Source organism: Orcinus orca, chromosome 14 (assembly GCF_937001465.1).
Source record: "Orcinus orca chromosome 14, mOrcOrc1.1, whole genome shotgun sequence".
NCBI classification, from domain to species: Eukaryota; Metazoa; Chordata; class Mammalia; order Artiodactyla; family Delphinidae; genus Orcinus; species Orcinus orca.
This window is the reverse complement of record NC_064572.1, coordinates 29,082,889-29,099,351: the sequence shown is the minus strand read 5'-3', so window position 1 is coordinate 29,099,351 and position 16,463 is coordinate 29,082,889. Positions and strand designations below refer to the sequence as shown.

Sequence of the window (16,463 nt, the reverse complement as noted above, 5' to 3'; positions counted from 1 at the left end):
CTTGTGATATCCAAAAATGTCTCCAGACATTGTCGAATGTTTCTTGGAGGTGGGGGACAAAACTCACCCAGCCCCCTTGAACTTCTAGTTTCAGTGACTATACAGAAAGAGGTCTGATGACCATGGGGGTAGGAGGCGGTAGGGAAAATCTACAGGATTCTGCTTACCTTACGACCAATAATAGGCATCTTCCGGATAAGCTTAAAACATCTCTTTTTAAACCTTGACCATAAACCTAAAAGAAACAAATAGTTCTATTATCCAAATAAATTTCCACATATTATATGACCTGATAGTCATAATGTTTGAACTATTCAACATGTCCTCCGCAATCTCACCTGCCCTCAGATGGCAAAGGTAGTTTCTTTCCTTTTTTAAAAAACCTTTTAATTTTTGAATAAGTAATACATTTACATGGTTCAAAAATAAAAAAATAAACACACACACTCTCTCATCTATCCCCCAGACCCTCATCCTACCCCCAGGTTAATATTACTACTAGTTTCTAGATATCCTTCTAGAATTTCTTTATGCATATACAAGTAAGAATAGAGGTATGTTCTTATTTGTCTCTTTTACACAAAAGGTAGCATACTCCAGCACTGTACTAGACCTTGTTCTTCTACTTAGCAATATTCTCTTAAAGATCTGTGCTTCCTCATTCATTTTTATACCTGTAGAGTATTCCATTAGATGGATGTACCCTAGTTTATTTAACCTGCCCTTTCCTGATGGAAACTTAGGTTGTTTCTAATATTTGCTATCACAAACCATGCTGAAATTGCTAACCTTGTAACACACACCGTATGTGTACGTGACAGTATACCTACAGGATAAATTCCCAGAAAGAGAATTGCTGGGTCAAGTATATTGCAGAGCTCCTTACCTTCCCAAGGTTTCCGGATGCCCAACATTTCTCTCCCCTCCCTCAAAACAAATGCCCAACCCGTGCTTTTCTTCAGGATCTATGCTCCAGTCTCTCATCCAACACACATCCCAACAACATTTTCTGGACCTAAAAAGGCCTTCAAATATCATGGACATCAATCAGACTCCATTCTGTTGGGCAGCACACAGGACAAATATGGAATTCTGATCCTATCAATTACAATAGTTATAAATACATGGCAGCTAATTAGACAGTCGTGCCTTTTAATGAATTCACTTCAGTATATCTCAACTGACTCTGACAACAAGATTCTGAGGTTGGCAAAGAAGGCACTACCTACTATCCAAGGGCAGCTAAGGATCAAAGCATTAACTTGCTCAAGGCCACAGATCAGATCAGTGATGGGGCGGGGATTTAACTGAAGTCTTTGTTTTTCTAGTCCTAGACTCCCAGGCCTCTACACTGCTTCAGATGCACAACAGGAATTTTCAGTTATCCCAAGTGAGTTTCTAAGGAATCTACACGTAGGCTTTCTGCAAAGATACAAGGCATGAACTGAATGAACTTCACTGCTTTCCTAGGAGATCTGGGAAATCCAATTTCCTTGGCCAGAAGGTGCTTTCAACAGCCAAAGAATGTGTCTGTACCTTTTTTGGGTATTTATCATATGATGCCTTGCATCTTTACTAGTTGTTTTTGCTTAGGTTGCATCCCTAAGTGCCTAGCACTGAGGTCAACACTCTGTAAATGTCTGGGACAAAACCCACTATCTAAGACACAGACTGACTAAGACAAAGGGACTGAAACCACTGTTACTTTCTGTTTAAATTTTGGAGTATTTCCTTTCAGTCCTGGGATCTTACTGTATGTACAATTTCATACCCTCTTCTCATTTACAGCATTTTCTACATTATTAAAAATTCTTCCTAAACGTATTTTTCAGTGTTACCACAGTAGTCCATCAAATGAGCATAACTTAGTGTTGGATAGTTAAGCTGCTTGTTATTTGATTATTTCTAACAATGTTAAAGCTGTAAAGATTCAGAACCACTTCCTTATTTAACAGATGAAGTAATTAATTAATGAGCTAGAAAGAGGTCTAGAAATCAGCAAGCTGAATCAGGTGTCCAAAAGTACATTGATGTGACCACAGGTGGAGGAGAAAAGAGTAAACGAATTTTGTGGAAGTTGTGAGATAATATGGTACAGGGTAAAAAGAACAGAATACAGACCAGAGATGGAGAAATTGAGAATGAAAAGATTATGTGGTCAAGACCTAAAAAGATAATCTCAAAAGCAAAATTTCCCAGAGGTACAGGAAAAAAAAGTAACGAGAATGTTTTAAGGTAATACAATAAGAAATGCCAGTGTAAGAACGACAATGCTTGGCTCTTTACAGTTTACAAATTCCTTTCACACCACTTATGCCACTCGATCCTCCCATCACTCTTTGAGACTGGGTAAAGCAGTATTATTATGCTCATTTTACTGTGAGGAAACAGGCCACCAGGCTTACGGGTGTTGCCCAAGGTGCCATGGCTAGAAACCTCCTCCTACCACAGAACTCAGATTTCTGTTGATGAACTGCAGACAGTCCCACAGTTTAAGTCAACATGAGTTAGTAAGGATGGAGCAGGATTAAAGGAGAGATCACATCTTAGAGGGCTCCAGCCCTGCCCGGCCCCACCCTCCTGCCACCTCCAGTTCTTATCTACCCGTGTCTGTCCTGTGTTCCGCAATTACCCTCCCCCCTCAGAAGGGTACCCGGAATTTGAAGATCAGCAAAATTTATCACTAGACGGACCTTAGACTCCTCTAAGGCAATATACTAAAAGTGACTGGATGTTCAGTAATACGTGGAATACTTCTACATGAGCAAGGTGCTGAAGAAATCGGCAGTTCTATCAAAATTACCTCCGATCTCTGGCCGGAAGACATCTCTATCTGTGTCTAAAATTCAAGTTGGAAGTTACAAAATAAAAAATGTGTTGTTTGTGTATATGTATTAAAGCAATATGAAATTGCCAATATTCAACAATTTTTGACCGACAAAAACTACATTTTATATGATTCAAGCAGGAGATACAGATACATAAACGGTGGTTGTCTCTAGGTAATGAGATTTGAATTTTTTTCTTATGGTTTAGCTACATTGCCTAATTTTATACAATGAACATGTACTGCTTTTATAATAAGAAAAAATGTTATTAAAAATAAAACAACCACAATGGCTTGGAGTTCACAAAGATTCAGATGCCACATACCATTAACACACTGCTCCTATTAATTTTCTCATGGTGTACTCAGAAGCCAGCACATTCTTTTTTGAACGCTAAAGGCAAGTAAGTACCTGAGACCTAAGACAGCCTTGCTTCAACTACCGGTTAAGCAAAATGCACACGGGCACCGAGGGCTGCACAGTGGAAAACAGAAGTGAAAACCTAAAGCTAATACTAATCACAGTAAAGAAACATAAACCTCAAGGTCTCTGGCCTTAGTTTGGATTTACAAATGCACCATCTTAAAAGGAAAGGTACACAGAATGGTGGCTGCCAGAAGCCGGGGAGAGGGAGTCGTGGGAAGTTTGTGTTTAATGGGTACAGAGCTTACAATGATGAGAGAGTTCTAGATGAGAGAGCTCTCTAGATGAGAGAGTTCTAGACAAGGATGGTGGCGATGGCTGCACAACAATGTGAATGTACTTAACGTCACTGAACTGTCCACTTAAAAATGGGTAAAATGATCAATTTTATGTTATGTATATTCTATCACAATAAAAAAAAGAGAAGTACAGTTACTGCTACTCCTTAGAGGCCTCTGGAATCGGACAGGACGGTGGGCAGCACTGAATCAAATGCTTCCCAGGAAAGGAATAAACCTGAGCAGAAGAGACAGGGGTTGCGTCCGTTTCCAAACCATGGAGCAAACGAAGCACAAGGGTTAGGTCTGTCTAATTTGTCAGAGTTTATGAGAAAATCTTGCACGGACTAGGAGCAGAAATTGAGGACAGGGTTTTTAAAGCTGGAGTGAGCTAAACTTCAGACAGGGCAGTCACGTCTCATTTCCATTTTAACTAAGTGCAATGTTGACTCCGCCATAACCCGGCAATGTTACTAGAACAGCTGGATGGCTGTCTGCATGGTAAAGAGAGGAAACAGAATCTGGCCTCTAAGTTGACTTTTCTGGGGGAAGAGGAAGAAAAGCAGAAACAGTATTCTGTTAAAGAGCCCCTTCAAACAGATGTTATCGGGGAAGCAAATAGTTATGGAAATTTTAAACAAATGAGAAATGGCAAGCAACTCTCATCAATGTTATTAACTCAGATACCCTACTAAGGGTGAGGAAGGGGTGCAGGGGAGTGTACAGAGCACCCACCACCTCTCCTACTATTTACTTACAAAACACAGCCTGCAGGGGAAAAGAATTTGTAAGGAGGTACCACACAACCAGGCGGTTGGGAGGTTGGGAGGGGTGCAGGGAGTGTGGGCAGGATCTGAGGAAGGATGGAGGATGTTCAAACTGATCACTAATAGCCATCTCATCTTCCACACTCCCTGAGAAGCAGCCTCCTCTTCCCACGTCAGTCTGGCTCCCAGAGTCACTACCCAGGAAGCTCAAAGTGTACTGTCCCCTTACAGCAGAGGTTCAACTCCAAGAGGACACGGACCCTGTACTACTTGTATAGATCCCTACAGCCTGGCAGTGCCTGACACACAGCAGACATTCCAATGGTCACTGCATGAGTGCTGTTCCAATGTCACATAATCTTTATTGAAACAATGGCCTAAAATGAAAGCAATAAACTCATGCTTGGGGAACTCCAGGTGACACAATTATGTTCTAGGCAAGAAGCTGAAAGTGAAGAGAGTTTAAACCATACTCTGTGGATCCTTACCAGGACTAATCTCTCAGGGGTTTTAATGTAAACTGCAAATCCAGAAAAAATCAATGTAACAGTTACAGTTACACAAGTCCTATTAAAATTTTACCAGTCAGAAGGCAATGTCCTTTCTATTTAAACAGATTTTAAAAATCACAACCAAACCAACCAGACAAGAAATTAGTACAGTCCCTTAGCCATCAGTTCCAAAGCTAGTGTAACTCCACTGTATCTTTACAGGGGGGACAGTATACTTACTCTCTGGCTGGAAGATAAACTCGTATACCCAGACTATCAGCAGAGTCCACACGACACTCCATGCAATTAGCTGCCAGGGCTCATACTTGCTGCAATGCCCGTTTACATAATTCTTGGCCTTTGTGGAATACACTTCCAAAATCTCGAGGTAGGGCTCAAAGGCCTTCTAGAAATACAAAAGAAAAAAGAAATATTACATTCAAAGAGAGAAAGGAAGTCTATTCTTAGTTTGCTCTTCAACTCATTTTTCAAGGGCAAGGCCACTCATGATCTGGCCCTACCCCAGCAATAATCTTATCATCCTGCTTCTGCGCTAGGAACTCCAGTGCACACTGCCCCTTAACAGACAAGTGGACTTTGACAGCGTTTTTGATCTTCTATCTGTAAAATAAAAGGTTAATTGGACTTCCCTGGTGGTTCAGTGGTTAAGAATCCACCTGCCAATGCAGGGGACACAGGTTCGAGCCCTGGTCCGGGAAGATCCCACATGCCATGCAGCAACTAAGCCCATGCGCCACAACTACTGAGCCTGTGTTCTAGAGCCCGCGAGCCACAACTACTGAGCCCATGCACCACAACTACTTAGCCTGCACTCTAGAGCCCAGGAGCCACAACTACTGAGCCCGCATGCCACAACTACTGAAGCCTGCGCACCTAGAGCCCATGCTCGACAAGAGAAGCCACCGCAATGAGAAGCCCGCGCACCGCAATGAAGAGTAGCCCCAGCTCACCACAACTAGAGAAAGCCCGCACACAGCACCGAAGACCCAACGCAGCCAAAAATAAATAAAATAAATAAATAAAAGGTTAAGCTAGATCATCATTTCAGCTCTAAAGTTTCTAGATGACTGCAGTATTCACTGTCCCACTCAACTAATCTTCTCAATATGAACGTCTTTCTCTTCTTCTCTACTTGAATCTTTCCCCACCTCTAACACAAAAGGCAGCAGACTGTTTCCGTAAAAGGCCAGATAGTAAGTATTTTAGGCGCTGCAGGCCAAAAGTCTCTGTCACAACTACTCAACTCTGCTGCTGTAGCGCAAACACAGTCACAAAATAGTGGGTAAAGAAATGAACGTGGCTGTGTTCCAACAAAATTTAATTACAGATGCTAAAATTTGAATTTCATGTAATTTCACATATCACAAAATATTCTTTTTATAAAAACAATTTCAAGTTAAAATATCATTTTAGCTCATGGGCTATACAAAAACAGGCAGCAGGCCAGATTTGGCCCGTAGGCCATAGCCTGCCAATCTCTGCTCTAAGGCCCTATTTGACGAAAACTCTTATAGCCAGGAACCATATCTTATCACTATGTGTATCCCTCACAATACATAGCACAAGCAAGAAAAAATCCTCTCCCCTGAAGTTACCAGAATACCCAACTCATGAGAATTAATCTCCCCCATTAAATTCTCGTCAAACATTCATTTGTGCCTCTACACAGAGCTGATCACAATGCGCCTTGCAGTCTACTCATCTGTTTCTCATCTCCTTTACAACATGATTAGGTCCCTGAAGACTGACCGGATCCCAGTCATATTCATAAGCCGCCGAGTGCCCTGTACAAAATAAGTTCATCTTCAGTCTGCCATTCACTCACTTATTCAACATTTATGAAGCTTCTCCAGTGTTTAAGGCATTCAGCTGGGGGAACATTAAGGTATATATGCTAAGTTCTTGCCCTTACTGAGCTTACAATCTAATGAGAGAGGTTCATACATACACATGCAGACACACATGGGCACACACATATATAAACAAGTAATTGGAACTCTTCAGGATAAACACTATAAAAAGGTTGTAAATGAAGTGCTAAGAGAGACCACTAAGGAAGGCCTATCTAACTCTACCTGAGGGGAGATAAGGAAGATATGACAGAGGATAAAATCTAACAATGATCAAAAAAAATTCTCTAGGCAGAAAAATTAAAAGAAAAAAAAAGTCATACCAGGAAGACAGAATAATAGCTGCAAATGCATAAAAAGAGTCTGAGAATGGCAAAAAGGTCTGTGTAGTAAGAGCACAGGCTAGATGAGGGCAGAGACCATATCTGTCTTCTCCAGCACTAAATCCTCAACATATAGCATGGTGCCTGGCAAACAATTTGTACTGAATAAAAGCTTGGAGAGTGGCTTGACAGTGACCAAGTAAATGAGTAAACACATCAAGTTACAAGAGAACTGAGGCTGGGAGAAATACACTAGGTCCAGATTTTAAATGGTCTTGGGGAAAAAAACGGATAGAGATTGGAAGTATAAATTGATAGGTACTTTTTGTAAAGTGATTTATCAGTATCTATTAACATTTTAAATGTATATTCATTTTTACCCAGAAATTCTTTTTGGTATCTATATAATTGCACCTATGTACATGTTCAAGGGCTTTCACTTCAGTATTCTTTGTAACAGCAAAAGAAAAAATATAAATAACTGTCCATTGATAAATGGTTAAATAAACTATAATATATACATTTTATGTACCCATACTATGCAGCATTAAAAAGAAGACAGATTTATGGACTTCCCTGGTGGCACAGTGGTTAAGAATCCGCCTGCCAGTGCAGGGGACACGGGTTCGAGCCCTGGTCTGGGAAGATCCCACGTGCCGCAGAGCACCTAAGCCCGTGCGCCACAACTACTGAGCCTGCGCTCTAGAGCCCGTGAGCCACGACTACTGAAGACCGCACACCTAGAGCCCATGCTCCACAACAAGAGAAGCCACCGCAGTGAGAAGCCTGTGCACCACAACAAAGAGTAGCCCCCGTTCGCCCCAACTAGAGAAAGCCCGTGCGCAGCAACGAAGACCCAATGCAGCCAAAAATAAAAAATATATACATAAATAAATAAATTTATATATTAATAAAAGACAGATTTAAATGAACCACATGGAAAAATTACCAGAACACGATGTTGAGTTAAAAAAAAACAAAAGAAAAAAGCAAATAGCAGAACAACAAAAACAAAACGAAAGGTATGGGTATTAATCAGCAGAGCAATTTTTTTTTTTTAAAGATAACTTCATGGGAAAGGAATAGAAGGAGGACAGAAATTAGAGACAAAAATTTTAGTTAAGAGGACTGTTGAAATAGTCCAAGGGAGGGGCTTCCCTGGTGGCGCCGCGGTTAAGAATCCGCCTGCCAATGCAGGGGACCCGGGTTCTAGCCCTGGTCCGGGGAGATCCCACATGCCGCGGAGCAGCTAAACCCGTGCGCCTGTGCCACAACTACTGAAGCCCGCGCACCTAGAGCCTGTGCTCCGCAACAAGAGAAGCCACTGCAATGAGAAGCCCATGCACCGCAACAAAGAGTAGCCCCCGCTCACCGCAACTAGACAAAGCCCGCACACAGCAACAAAGACCCAATACAGCCAAAAATAATAAATAAATAAAATTAATTAATTAATTTTTTAAAAAAGTCCAGGGGAGAAATAAACTGGGTTTCACCTTAAGCAGTATGGTATCTGGGCCAAAACATGGTATGGATTTGAACAACATTTTTAGAACAGTGTTTGATAACTTATTAGATATAGAAAGTATGGAGTGGGAAAAATACAGATAATTCCAGATTTTCAAGTTTGAGAGACTGGCTTAGTGGTGACAGCATTAACCATGGCAGACTAGAAGAGGAAGGGAAGCTGAGGATGGCAGAGGAGATTCTGAGAACAAGATAATGCTGTAGGTTTATGTTCCTGATGGATATCTACATGCAATGTTCGAGGACAGCATGAAAGATCAGAAGGAGGACGGGTGCTCAACTAATGTTTGTTGAAAGCATTTATACACTTAGCAATTAGGCTGCAGTATAAGGTAATTAGCATTAGACAAGTACTGGGTTCCCAGAGGGCTATCCATGGAAACACAGTTTATCTGCAACCCCCTCATAGTTCTTGGTGGCCATTCCCTAGAGCCCACTGTTGCTATCAACAATCTCAATCCTGCACAGCAGTGGCAGTGCTGGTCAAGACCAGAGAAAGACCAGAGGAGTCTACCATCATTGAAGGTATGTCATAATTTCAACTATTATAGAGAATCTTCTAGTGTTAAAGCTGTGATCAAACCAAATGGTTGAATGGTGTGTATGAATGGGATGACGGAAGAACAATCATACAGATCAGCTTTTCCTCTGGTGATTCTAGTTCCTGGTTCACCCAGAAAATAGAGGTTACCAATTGCAAAAGATGACTGTAGATATTATCACAGCACTGACTAAACAAACGAGTAACACAACTAGTATTAGGGAAAGAGCAAAGAATCAGCACATGCAAACTACTTCCATTTTTAAAAAGCCTATTAAGATATGAAGGCATTCCTTGCTAACATTTACAAAATTATATTCAGCGAAAGTATATTTTCTTTGTAATTGCTATGAGAAGATAATGGGAGTCCTTGAATATATCTCCTTAAGAGGAGATATAGAGAAACACCTCTCAAGGAGATCTATTTCTATATTCTCTTACTCCAGTGACAGAATGATACTGTACTTGGAGGGGTCCTAGCAAGCTTTTTGAATGGGCAACCAGTGGGTCACAGAAATTATATCTCCTGGCCTCATTCCAAGGTTCTTCTAGGTTACTACAAACAACCTAGGCTCAGTCCCAACAAAGAAGCACCTCACAACACTGACAACTCGCTGCACTATAGGGCTCTGTGGGGTATCGTGTGCTATCTCCTTGGAAAAAAGGATGAGGCAGTTCCTTGGGGCCTTGCAACCAGCAGCAACCCCAGGCTGGGTTCTGATGCAATAGTCCAGCCCTGGGGAAGTATACAATCTAAATGTTGAAGAGAACTTTAGAGATCAAGCCCACATTTTCATTTTACAGAGGCCCCGAAGCAGCACGGCGTACCTCACTCAGCTCATGCAGACGGGCTTGTGTCAGAGTGGAGAGTAGGAACCCACGCCTCCTGCCAGTATTTAGTACTCTTTCAATGCTTCATTCTCAGTGTCACAGGCAGAGGATCACTAAACACATTACAATCCAGCGCTATCCCAAGAATTTTCTTTCCACAATTTATGCTCCTGGCAGAATATACCTTGGATATATGGTAACATACAACAAACCAAAATTGTACTGCTAGGTCATGACTACAGAAAAAACATCCAGACAGAGATGGCACGAGAACGTAATATAATTATAATTACTATTTCCCACCGCATCTTTCTTCTTATAGAAATATATTTTGTCTATATACACTTGCATATTTATTTATAATTACAATACTTAGGCTTCTGTCTATTTCAACTTAATCTCTACATTGTGTCTCTGGAAATACAAGAACCATAAGTGGTCATCTATGAAGGCCACTAGCTTATTGTGCAACTCCAGGCAAATTATTTCACCCACCTGTGCCTTCATTTCTTTATCTAGAAGGGACACAGAATATTCACAAAATAAAGTGTCTGTGTACATGTGTGTCTGTGTACATGTGTGTCTGTGGGTATGTGTGGGTGTTTGTGGCTGTTTATCTCTAATATCTGCTTAACAGAAAAGTAGTTTTGGTAAAACTTCCACAAAAAAAAGCATTCTTTCCTTCACACTTCTATAAAATTGGAAATGTATTCCCCTAGAGGAAAAAAACAAAATACTTTGCCCAATGAATGTATATAAAATGATAGTAAGAATACCATAAATCTTTTAAAAGTATAATATTAAAGGAAAAAATATCAACTTTAGTGTGAAGATTTAAAATATTAACTACTTTGAAGAAGCTACTGTCAAATAAGGATGAATAAAGTAACCAGACTTTCTCTTTTTATTCATCCCACTTCAATCTAAAGATTTAGGTTTTAACAGATACCTAAAAGACATCAAAATAGTACTCAATAATCCTAATCATTACTAGACAAAAGGCAGCTGGTGGAATGTATGGGAGCTTGGTAGCCTACTATTCTCATACTGAACCCTCTCACCCCCCAAATCACTTCAAGGGAGCAAGACACTTCCGTGAACATGATAGTAGCAGTCTACAAATTTGGTAAATTTGGGGCCTGCCACTTTTTTTTTTTTTTTTTTTAAGCATATGGTTTGGGCTTTTTTGGCTGTGTTGGGTCTTCATTGCTGCGTGTGGGCTTTCTCTAGTTGTGGCGAGCGGGGGCTACTCCTTGTTGTGGTGCACGGGCTCCTCACTGTGGTGGCTTCTCTTGGTGCGGAGCACGGGCTCTAGGCACACAGGCTTCAGCAGTTGTGGCTCACGGGCTCTAGAGTGCAGACTCCATAGTTGTGGCACATGGGCTTAGTTGCTCCGCGGCATGTGGGATCTTCCTGGACCAGGGCTCCAACCCGTGTCCCCTGCATTGGCAGGTGGATTCTCAACCACTGCGCCACCGGGGAAGTCCCAGGGCATGTCACTTTTTAGACCAAAGAGTTTCAAACTTTTCCAATACAGTCCCACAGAAATGTATTTTACAACACAAACTAGCACGCACAGCAACAGAAAGATATAAAACCAAAACAAAAATTTCCAAAATAATACTTAACACCTTATTACTTGTGATACACTTACATTTCTTTTCTATTTCTTCCTTCTTTTTTCAAAGGCTTGGCCCACTAAATTGATTCTGCATCCCTCTAAATGGATCATGACCTTCAGTTTTAAAACCAGTGTGTTACAGTGGTTTCACTCCTGGCTTCCTTAAATTTAGAATGCGGTTCTGTAATGCAGTGAAGGGAGTTAACACTAAGGTTATTTTCCACTCAACACAATCTCAGTGCTTTTTATACTTAGGATTTATTCTCTTAACATTTTTGTGAGGCCAGGATTATGACGTGATGGAGTGACTCAGTCCAGGAAACTCAGAATTCTCCAATCACAAGATACTTTCCTATCAGTACTAGCCCACGGTTCTCCCCAATGATAATAAACTCTTTCAGTCCTTAAATCACTTCAAGAGAACAAGATTCTGTAAGCAGACTTCCCATAATGGCACTATCCACACCCCCATTCCCCCGAAAAAAACTTCTTTGAGAACTATTACTGTACTTAACCAACTGCCAATTAGGCAGTGATAATTTTCCCCCATTAAATGTCCTTAATTACCAACTTATACCAGAAGAAACATTGTAAAAATGACTATCACTGAAAGAAGACATTTCCAGACCCACACTGGATGGTGCTTCTTTCCTCAATAATAACAATCCCTTCACCATGATTTAATGGGGGCTAACCAGTAGAACGCATCAAAATCAGCCAAGGAGCTTTCTCCAGAACACTCCACCCCAGAGGTTTAGTAAGTACAGAGTGGAGCCCAGAAATATATATTTTGGAAAACTTCCCCCAGGTGATTGTGACAGACATCCTTGCTTGGTTAAGAACCCTTTCTCTACACCACAACATGGCCCCTACTCTCCCCATCCCCTTCTTTGATAAAAGAATTACCCAATAATTGAGTTAACATATTACTAGACGGGGGTAAAAAGACATCCACCAAGTTTTACTGTAAGTGTTAAAGTTGGGGCCCAGCCACATCAATCCACAGATCAATGCATTACTCATGGCTAATATTTATTCTTTGGCCAGATACTAAAGAAAATCAAAATCTTCCACTCTGCAATGCTACAGAGAAAAAAAGGATTTTGTTTTCCTCTTCCTTCCACTTTCTTCACCTCTAATACAAGTGCACAATTCAACACTCAAAAGAGTTTTTCCAGAAGAGTCAGAAATCTGAGCTTTAAAGCAGGAATGGGCTGTTGAGGAAAAGAAAAACCTGTTTTACCCAGTTCATCCACGCCTGAATGTCTTCAAATCAAATGGTACTCTAGTGACTGAGACTCAGGTAAGGGAGTGAAGTTAAAATACAGAAGAAAGCCTAAAAGTTAAGTATTTATTCTTACTCTACTTCTGCTCTAAAAATGGGAAAAAAATGAACTGAATCTGATTCTCTTTCATATTACATTCTGCAGAACTTCAAAGTGCAAAGCAAACAGGTAAGAAAACACTATTGTCTTTAGAGCCTCAAAAGGCATTAAAGTTTATCAGCAAAAACAGATCACAAGCTCAAAGGGAAAACTCCCTTGGGTCATTAAAGAAGTAAGAATTGTGCAATAAACCAAACAGTCATTCCAACCAACCAACGGTGACTGTGTGATATAGAAATGTTTAAAGGGACCGAGTCATCATTTCTTAGGAGGTAAAGAGCAAACCATATACTTCCCCCAAAATTCTACTATGTAAGTCAAAAGATCCAGTATCTGAGAAGCTCATCTCAAAAAGCTTAACTGTCCACATTTCCCTTCCAGCCATGCCTCGAGTCAAGTATACATGCTCAGTACTAGTTCACAAGCACTTACAAAGTCTAACTGCTCTACACTTAACACTGGAGTATTTGGGCAAAGCACCCGGTCACTGAGACACAATCTTGGCCTCAGAAAGGAGAGACAGCCATGCAATGTTCTCCAGTCATTAGGCGTGCACTCACAGAAAATCAAGCTCCTGGGTTCATAAAAGTGGGCAGCCCCGAAGACTGCCAAATGGTTGCTGAGAACTTTTTATTCGTTTACTTATGGTCAGGACCATAAGTCTGTCTTCAAGTGAAGACAGATGCTGATTCTGTCAACTAACAACTCTGAGCACCTCTCTTCTGATGTCTATCAAGAAAGGCACTACAGGGAGCTTAACCTAGCAGAGAAGACTGAAATGCATAAAACTAAGTTGAACAAGCAGAGGAACAGGCTGAGGGATGTAGAGCTAAGGGCAATCATGGGTTTTCTTGGTAAATACATTCTCAGCCTGAAGGAAGTAGGGAAGATGTGGGGAAAAAGTACTCTGCAACCTGAACATGTCATGTTGCCAAATTTGCTATGAACTCCCAGAGTCTCTTAAAGTCAGTAGCTAAATGACTTACTGTACACGTGCACAGAAGTTACCTTTCAAAGTAAAAGAGGTTCATTATCCTCTGAAGACTGGAAATGAGAACCCCCTGGAGGATAAGCAAGGTCTAGTGGAAATAATCCTACGTTCTTCACACACAAAGGAGAAGTCTTGACTTCCCTGAGCATACCACAACTGGGGAAGAAGTTGTCTAGGCTTCTCCCTTCCTGTACTTCTTTTACTAATAGGATTATCTAGCTACCCTTGTCAGAGTTAAGATAGCTAGACTTTTTTTTCTAGAAAAGCTAGACTTTTCTAAACTAGTTATAGAAATCCCCTCCCTTCAATAGTCATGCTGATATTAGAGATGAGAAATACTGAATATATGCCCAAAAGTGTAACCTAAGTTAAGATGCAAAGCCTACTTCTCTGGAGATTTCTAACAAATAATCCTGTTCAAAAGAATAAACCAGAGACCTATCCCTGGGTCTCCGACTGATACTCAATGGATACAAACATTTTTCTAAATCTAGTCACAAAGGAGATGCTTTTTAAAACTGAAGTAAAACTCTAAATTTAAAATTAACACTTGGAAGACTTTCAGACTTTTTGGATAATCTGTTGAAAGTGCAGGCAAAAATGTGTGTTTCCAGTGGAAAATCATACATTGTCTAGGACATCCCTCTGATTCTGATTATATAGCAGTTATTTTACAAGTCTGGAAGTTGTAGATAACTGATAGCAATGCAAACTGATCTTAATCTATAAACATATAAAGTCTGCCAAGTCCAGTAAAGGTTCAAATGACCTCCCTCTCCACTATGAAAGAAACTAGTTTTGCCTCCATTTGCATACTTATTTTAATATTCCTGATCTATAAATGTATCTGTTCTTTGGACTTCTCCTTTGAACACTGTAAGTAAAATAAAGTGTGTATTCATTTCCTTACTGTATGAGTGTCATGATTTTATCTTTTTTGGGAAATTATCTTTTAACAAAAGCTAAATCTTCTCAGTCCCCTAGCCTCCCCCACCAAAAAATGCCTGGGAATATAAAATCTTGCAAATAATTACAAAGGGTTCAGGACATCCTGAAGGCCAGTCATATATGGGATCCATATTTCTCAGATTAACAATGCCTTCCCTAAAATGAATCATAGAAGTAGCCTTAATATGTCAAACTATCCTATTATATATAAAGCAAACAACATTTTTGAGAACAAAATAGAAACACTGGATATATCCATCACTTACAATTCTTCAGGAAAAGCCTCATGAGTATAATAAAAAGGAATGAAGTTCTGATCCATGCTACAACATGGATGAACCTTGAAAACATCACGCTAAGAGAAAAAAGTCAATTATAAAACACCATGTAGTATTTATATGATTCATTTATAGGAAATGTTCTGAATAAGGAAATCTATAGGCAAAAAGTAGTTTGCTGGTTGCCTAGGAGTAGGAGACGGGGAGGAAGTGACTACTAATGAGTAAGGGGTTTCTTCTGAAAATGTTCTAAATTGTAGCGACAGCTGTACAACTCTGTGAATACACTAAAAACCACTGGATTGTATACTTTGAAGAAAAAAAAGCATTATGACTCAGCAATTCCATTTATGCTCACCAAATGTTCTCTTAGCTAAGACCAACCACCTAAGATTGTTTGGATTCAAAGACTTTCTTTAAAAAAGTCTTTCTGGAAAAAAGTTTCCATATGGCCAAAGATAGCAGAAACTTTGCAATTCCAGAAACAGAGATTAAAGCTTTGGACTCCAAATGAAAGCAACCCTAAGTATCTTAAAAATAACGTAGAAGTTTGTAGAGTAATTATGGGTAAACTAGACAAAAAGGGTCATTATTGTCCAGAGGTATAGTTTTTAAGAATCTATAAACAAAAGTACTAACTGCTAAAATGACGAAACTTTTTCAAAACACTTTTTGTGTTTTTTCATGAACACATACTCCAGCCACTACCCAGGATATCTGAAAAGGACCGACACCTCTGAGTATTGTCCTGAACTGACACCTCATCATGACTCCTGTGAATTCTTTGAGAGTCGTGTTAATAGTGTTTTACAGGCCACTGTGGTGTCCTAGAAAGTCTGGATAGTGTCAAAGGCTTCTACTCTAGTTTTAGCTCTCACTTAGAAGCTGTGTGACCTTTGGCACTTATTGAACCTCTGTGCAACTGGATTTCGCTCATCTGCAAACAAAACTAGATGCCATTCTTATAGTTCAACAAAAAAAATCACAAGAAAAAAACAATTCACAGGGTTGTGGTGAATATTAAATGCAGCAAGGTAATGAGCAAATGACTGCAGATAATAAACACTTCACAAATTATTTGATGAATCTGAATTCTCTGATAAACATTTTCCTTTCCTTTTCAATTAGCAGCAAGGAAAAGTGACCTTTGCAATGTTCCAGGCAAAGCCACAAAGGTAGAGCTGCGAGAGGCTTTAAGTAGTTTGATTTCCATGCCTACGCTGTATTTTACTACAGATGATGGTAATAAATGCAGGTAAATAGTGAGCTGCTCCTCAATTTTGTAAGACAGATGTTAAACCAACTCAGCTTCCCACAATCTAATTCAATCAGAAGGTTGCAAGTGTCCCCTTACCTACTAACA

General features: G+C 40.1%; 2 protein-coding genes across 5 annotated transcripts in view; one reads left to right on the top strand and one right to left on the bottom strand.

The window, feature by feature from the left end:
• PCBD1 (pterin-4 alpha-carbinolamine dehydratase 1) overlaps positions 1–14,781 on the top strand; it is a 76,119-nt gene extending 61,338 nt beyond the window's left edge. Inside the window, exon 5 of one of the 2 annotated variants that reach the window (XM_049697332.1) lies at positions 7,527–14,781. The gene's annotated coding sequence lies outside the window, so the exon portion shown is untranslated. Of the gene's footprint in view, positions 1–1,328; positions 2,946–7,526 lie in introns of those variants that run through there. The other variant, XM_049697331.1, reaches the window with a different exon arrangement.
• The window catches only part of SGPL1 (sphingosine-1-phosphate lyase 1), a 55,507-nt gene that overhangs the window by 28,332 nt on the left and 10,712 nt on the right, over positions 1–16,463 (bottom strand). For 2 of the 3 annotated variants that reach the window (XR_007471421.1, XM_004280775.4), the window contains exons 3-4: positions 5,028–5,193; positions 168–235 (exon numbers count right to left, since the gene is read on the bottom strand). Coding sequence is in view for 2 of the 3 variants with exons in the window: in XM_004280775.4 (XP_004280823.1) it covers positions 168–235; positions 5,028–5,193 (234 nt within the window). In the remaining variant the exon portion in view is untranslated. Of the gene's footprint in view, positions 1–167; positions 236–886; positions 1,026–5,027; positions 5,194–16,463 lie in introns of those variants that run through there. The other variant, XM_033407548.2, reaches the window with a different exon arrangement.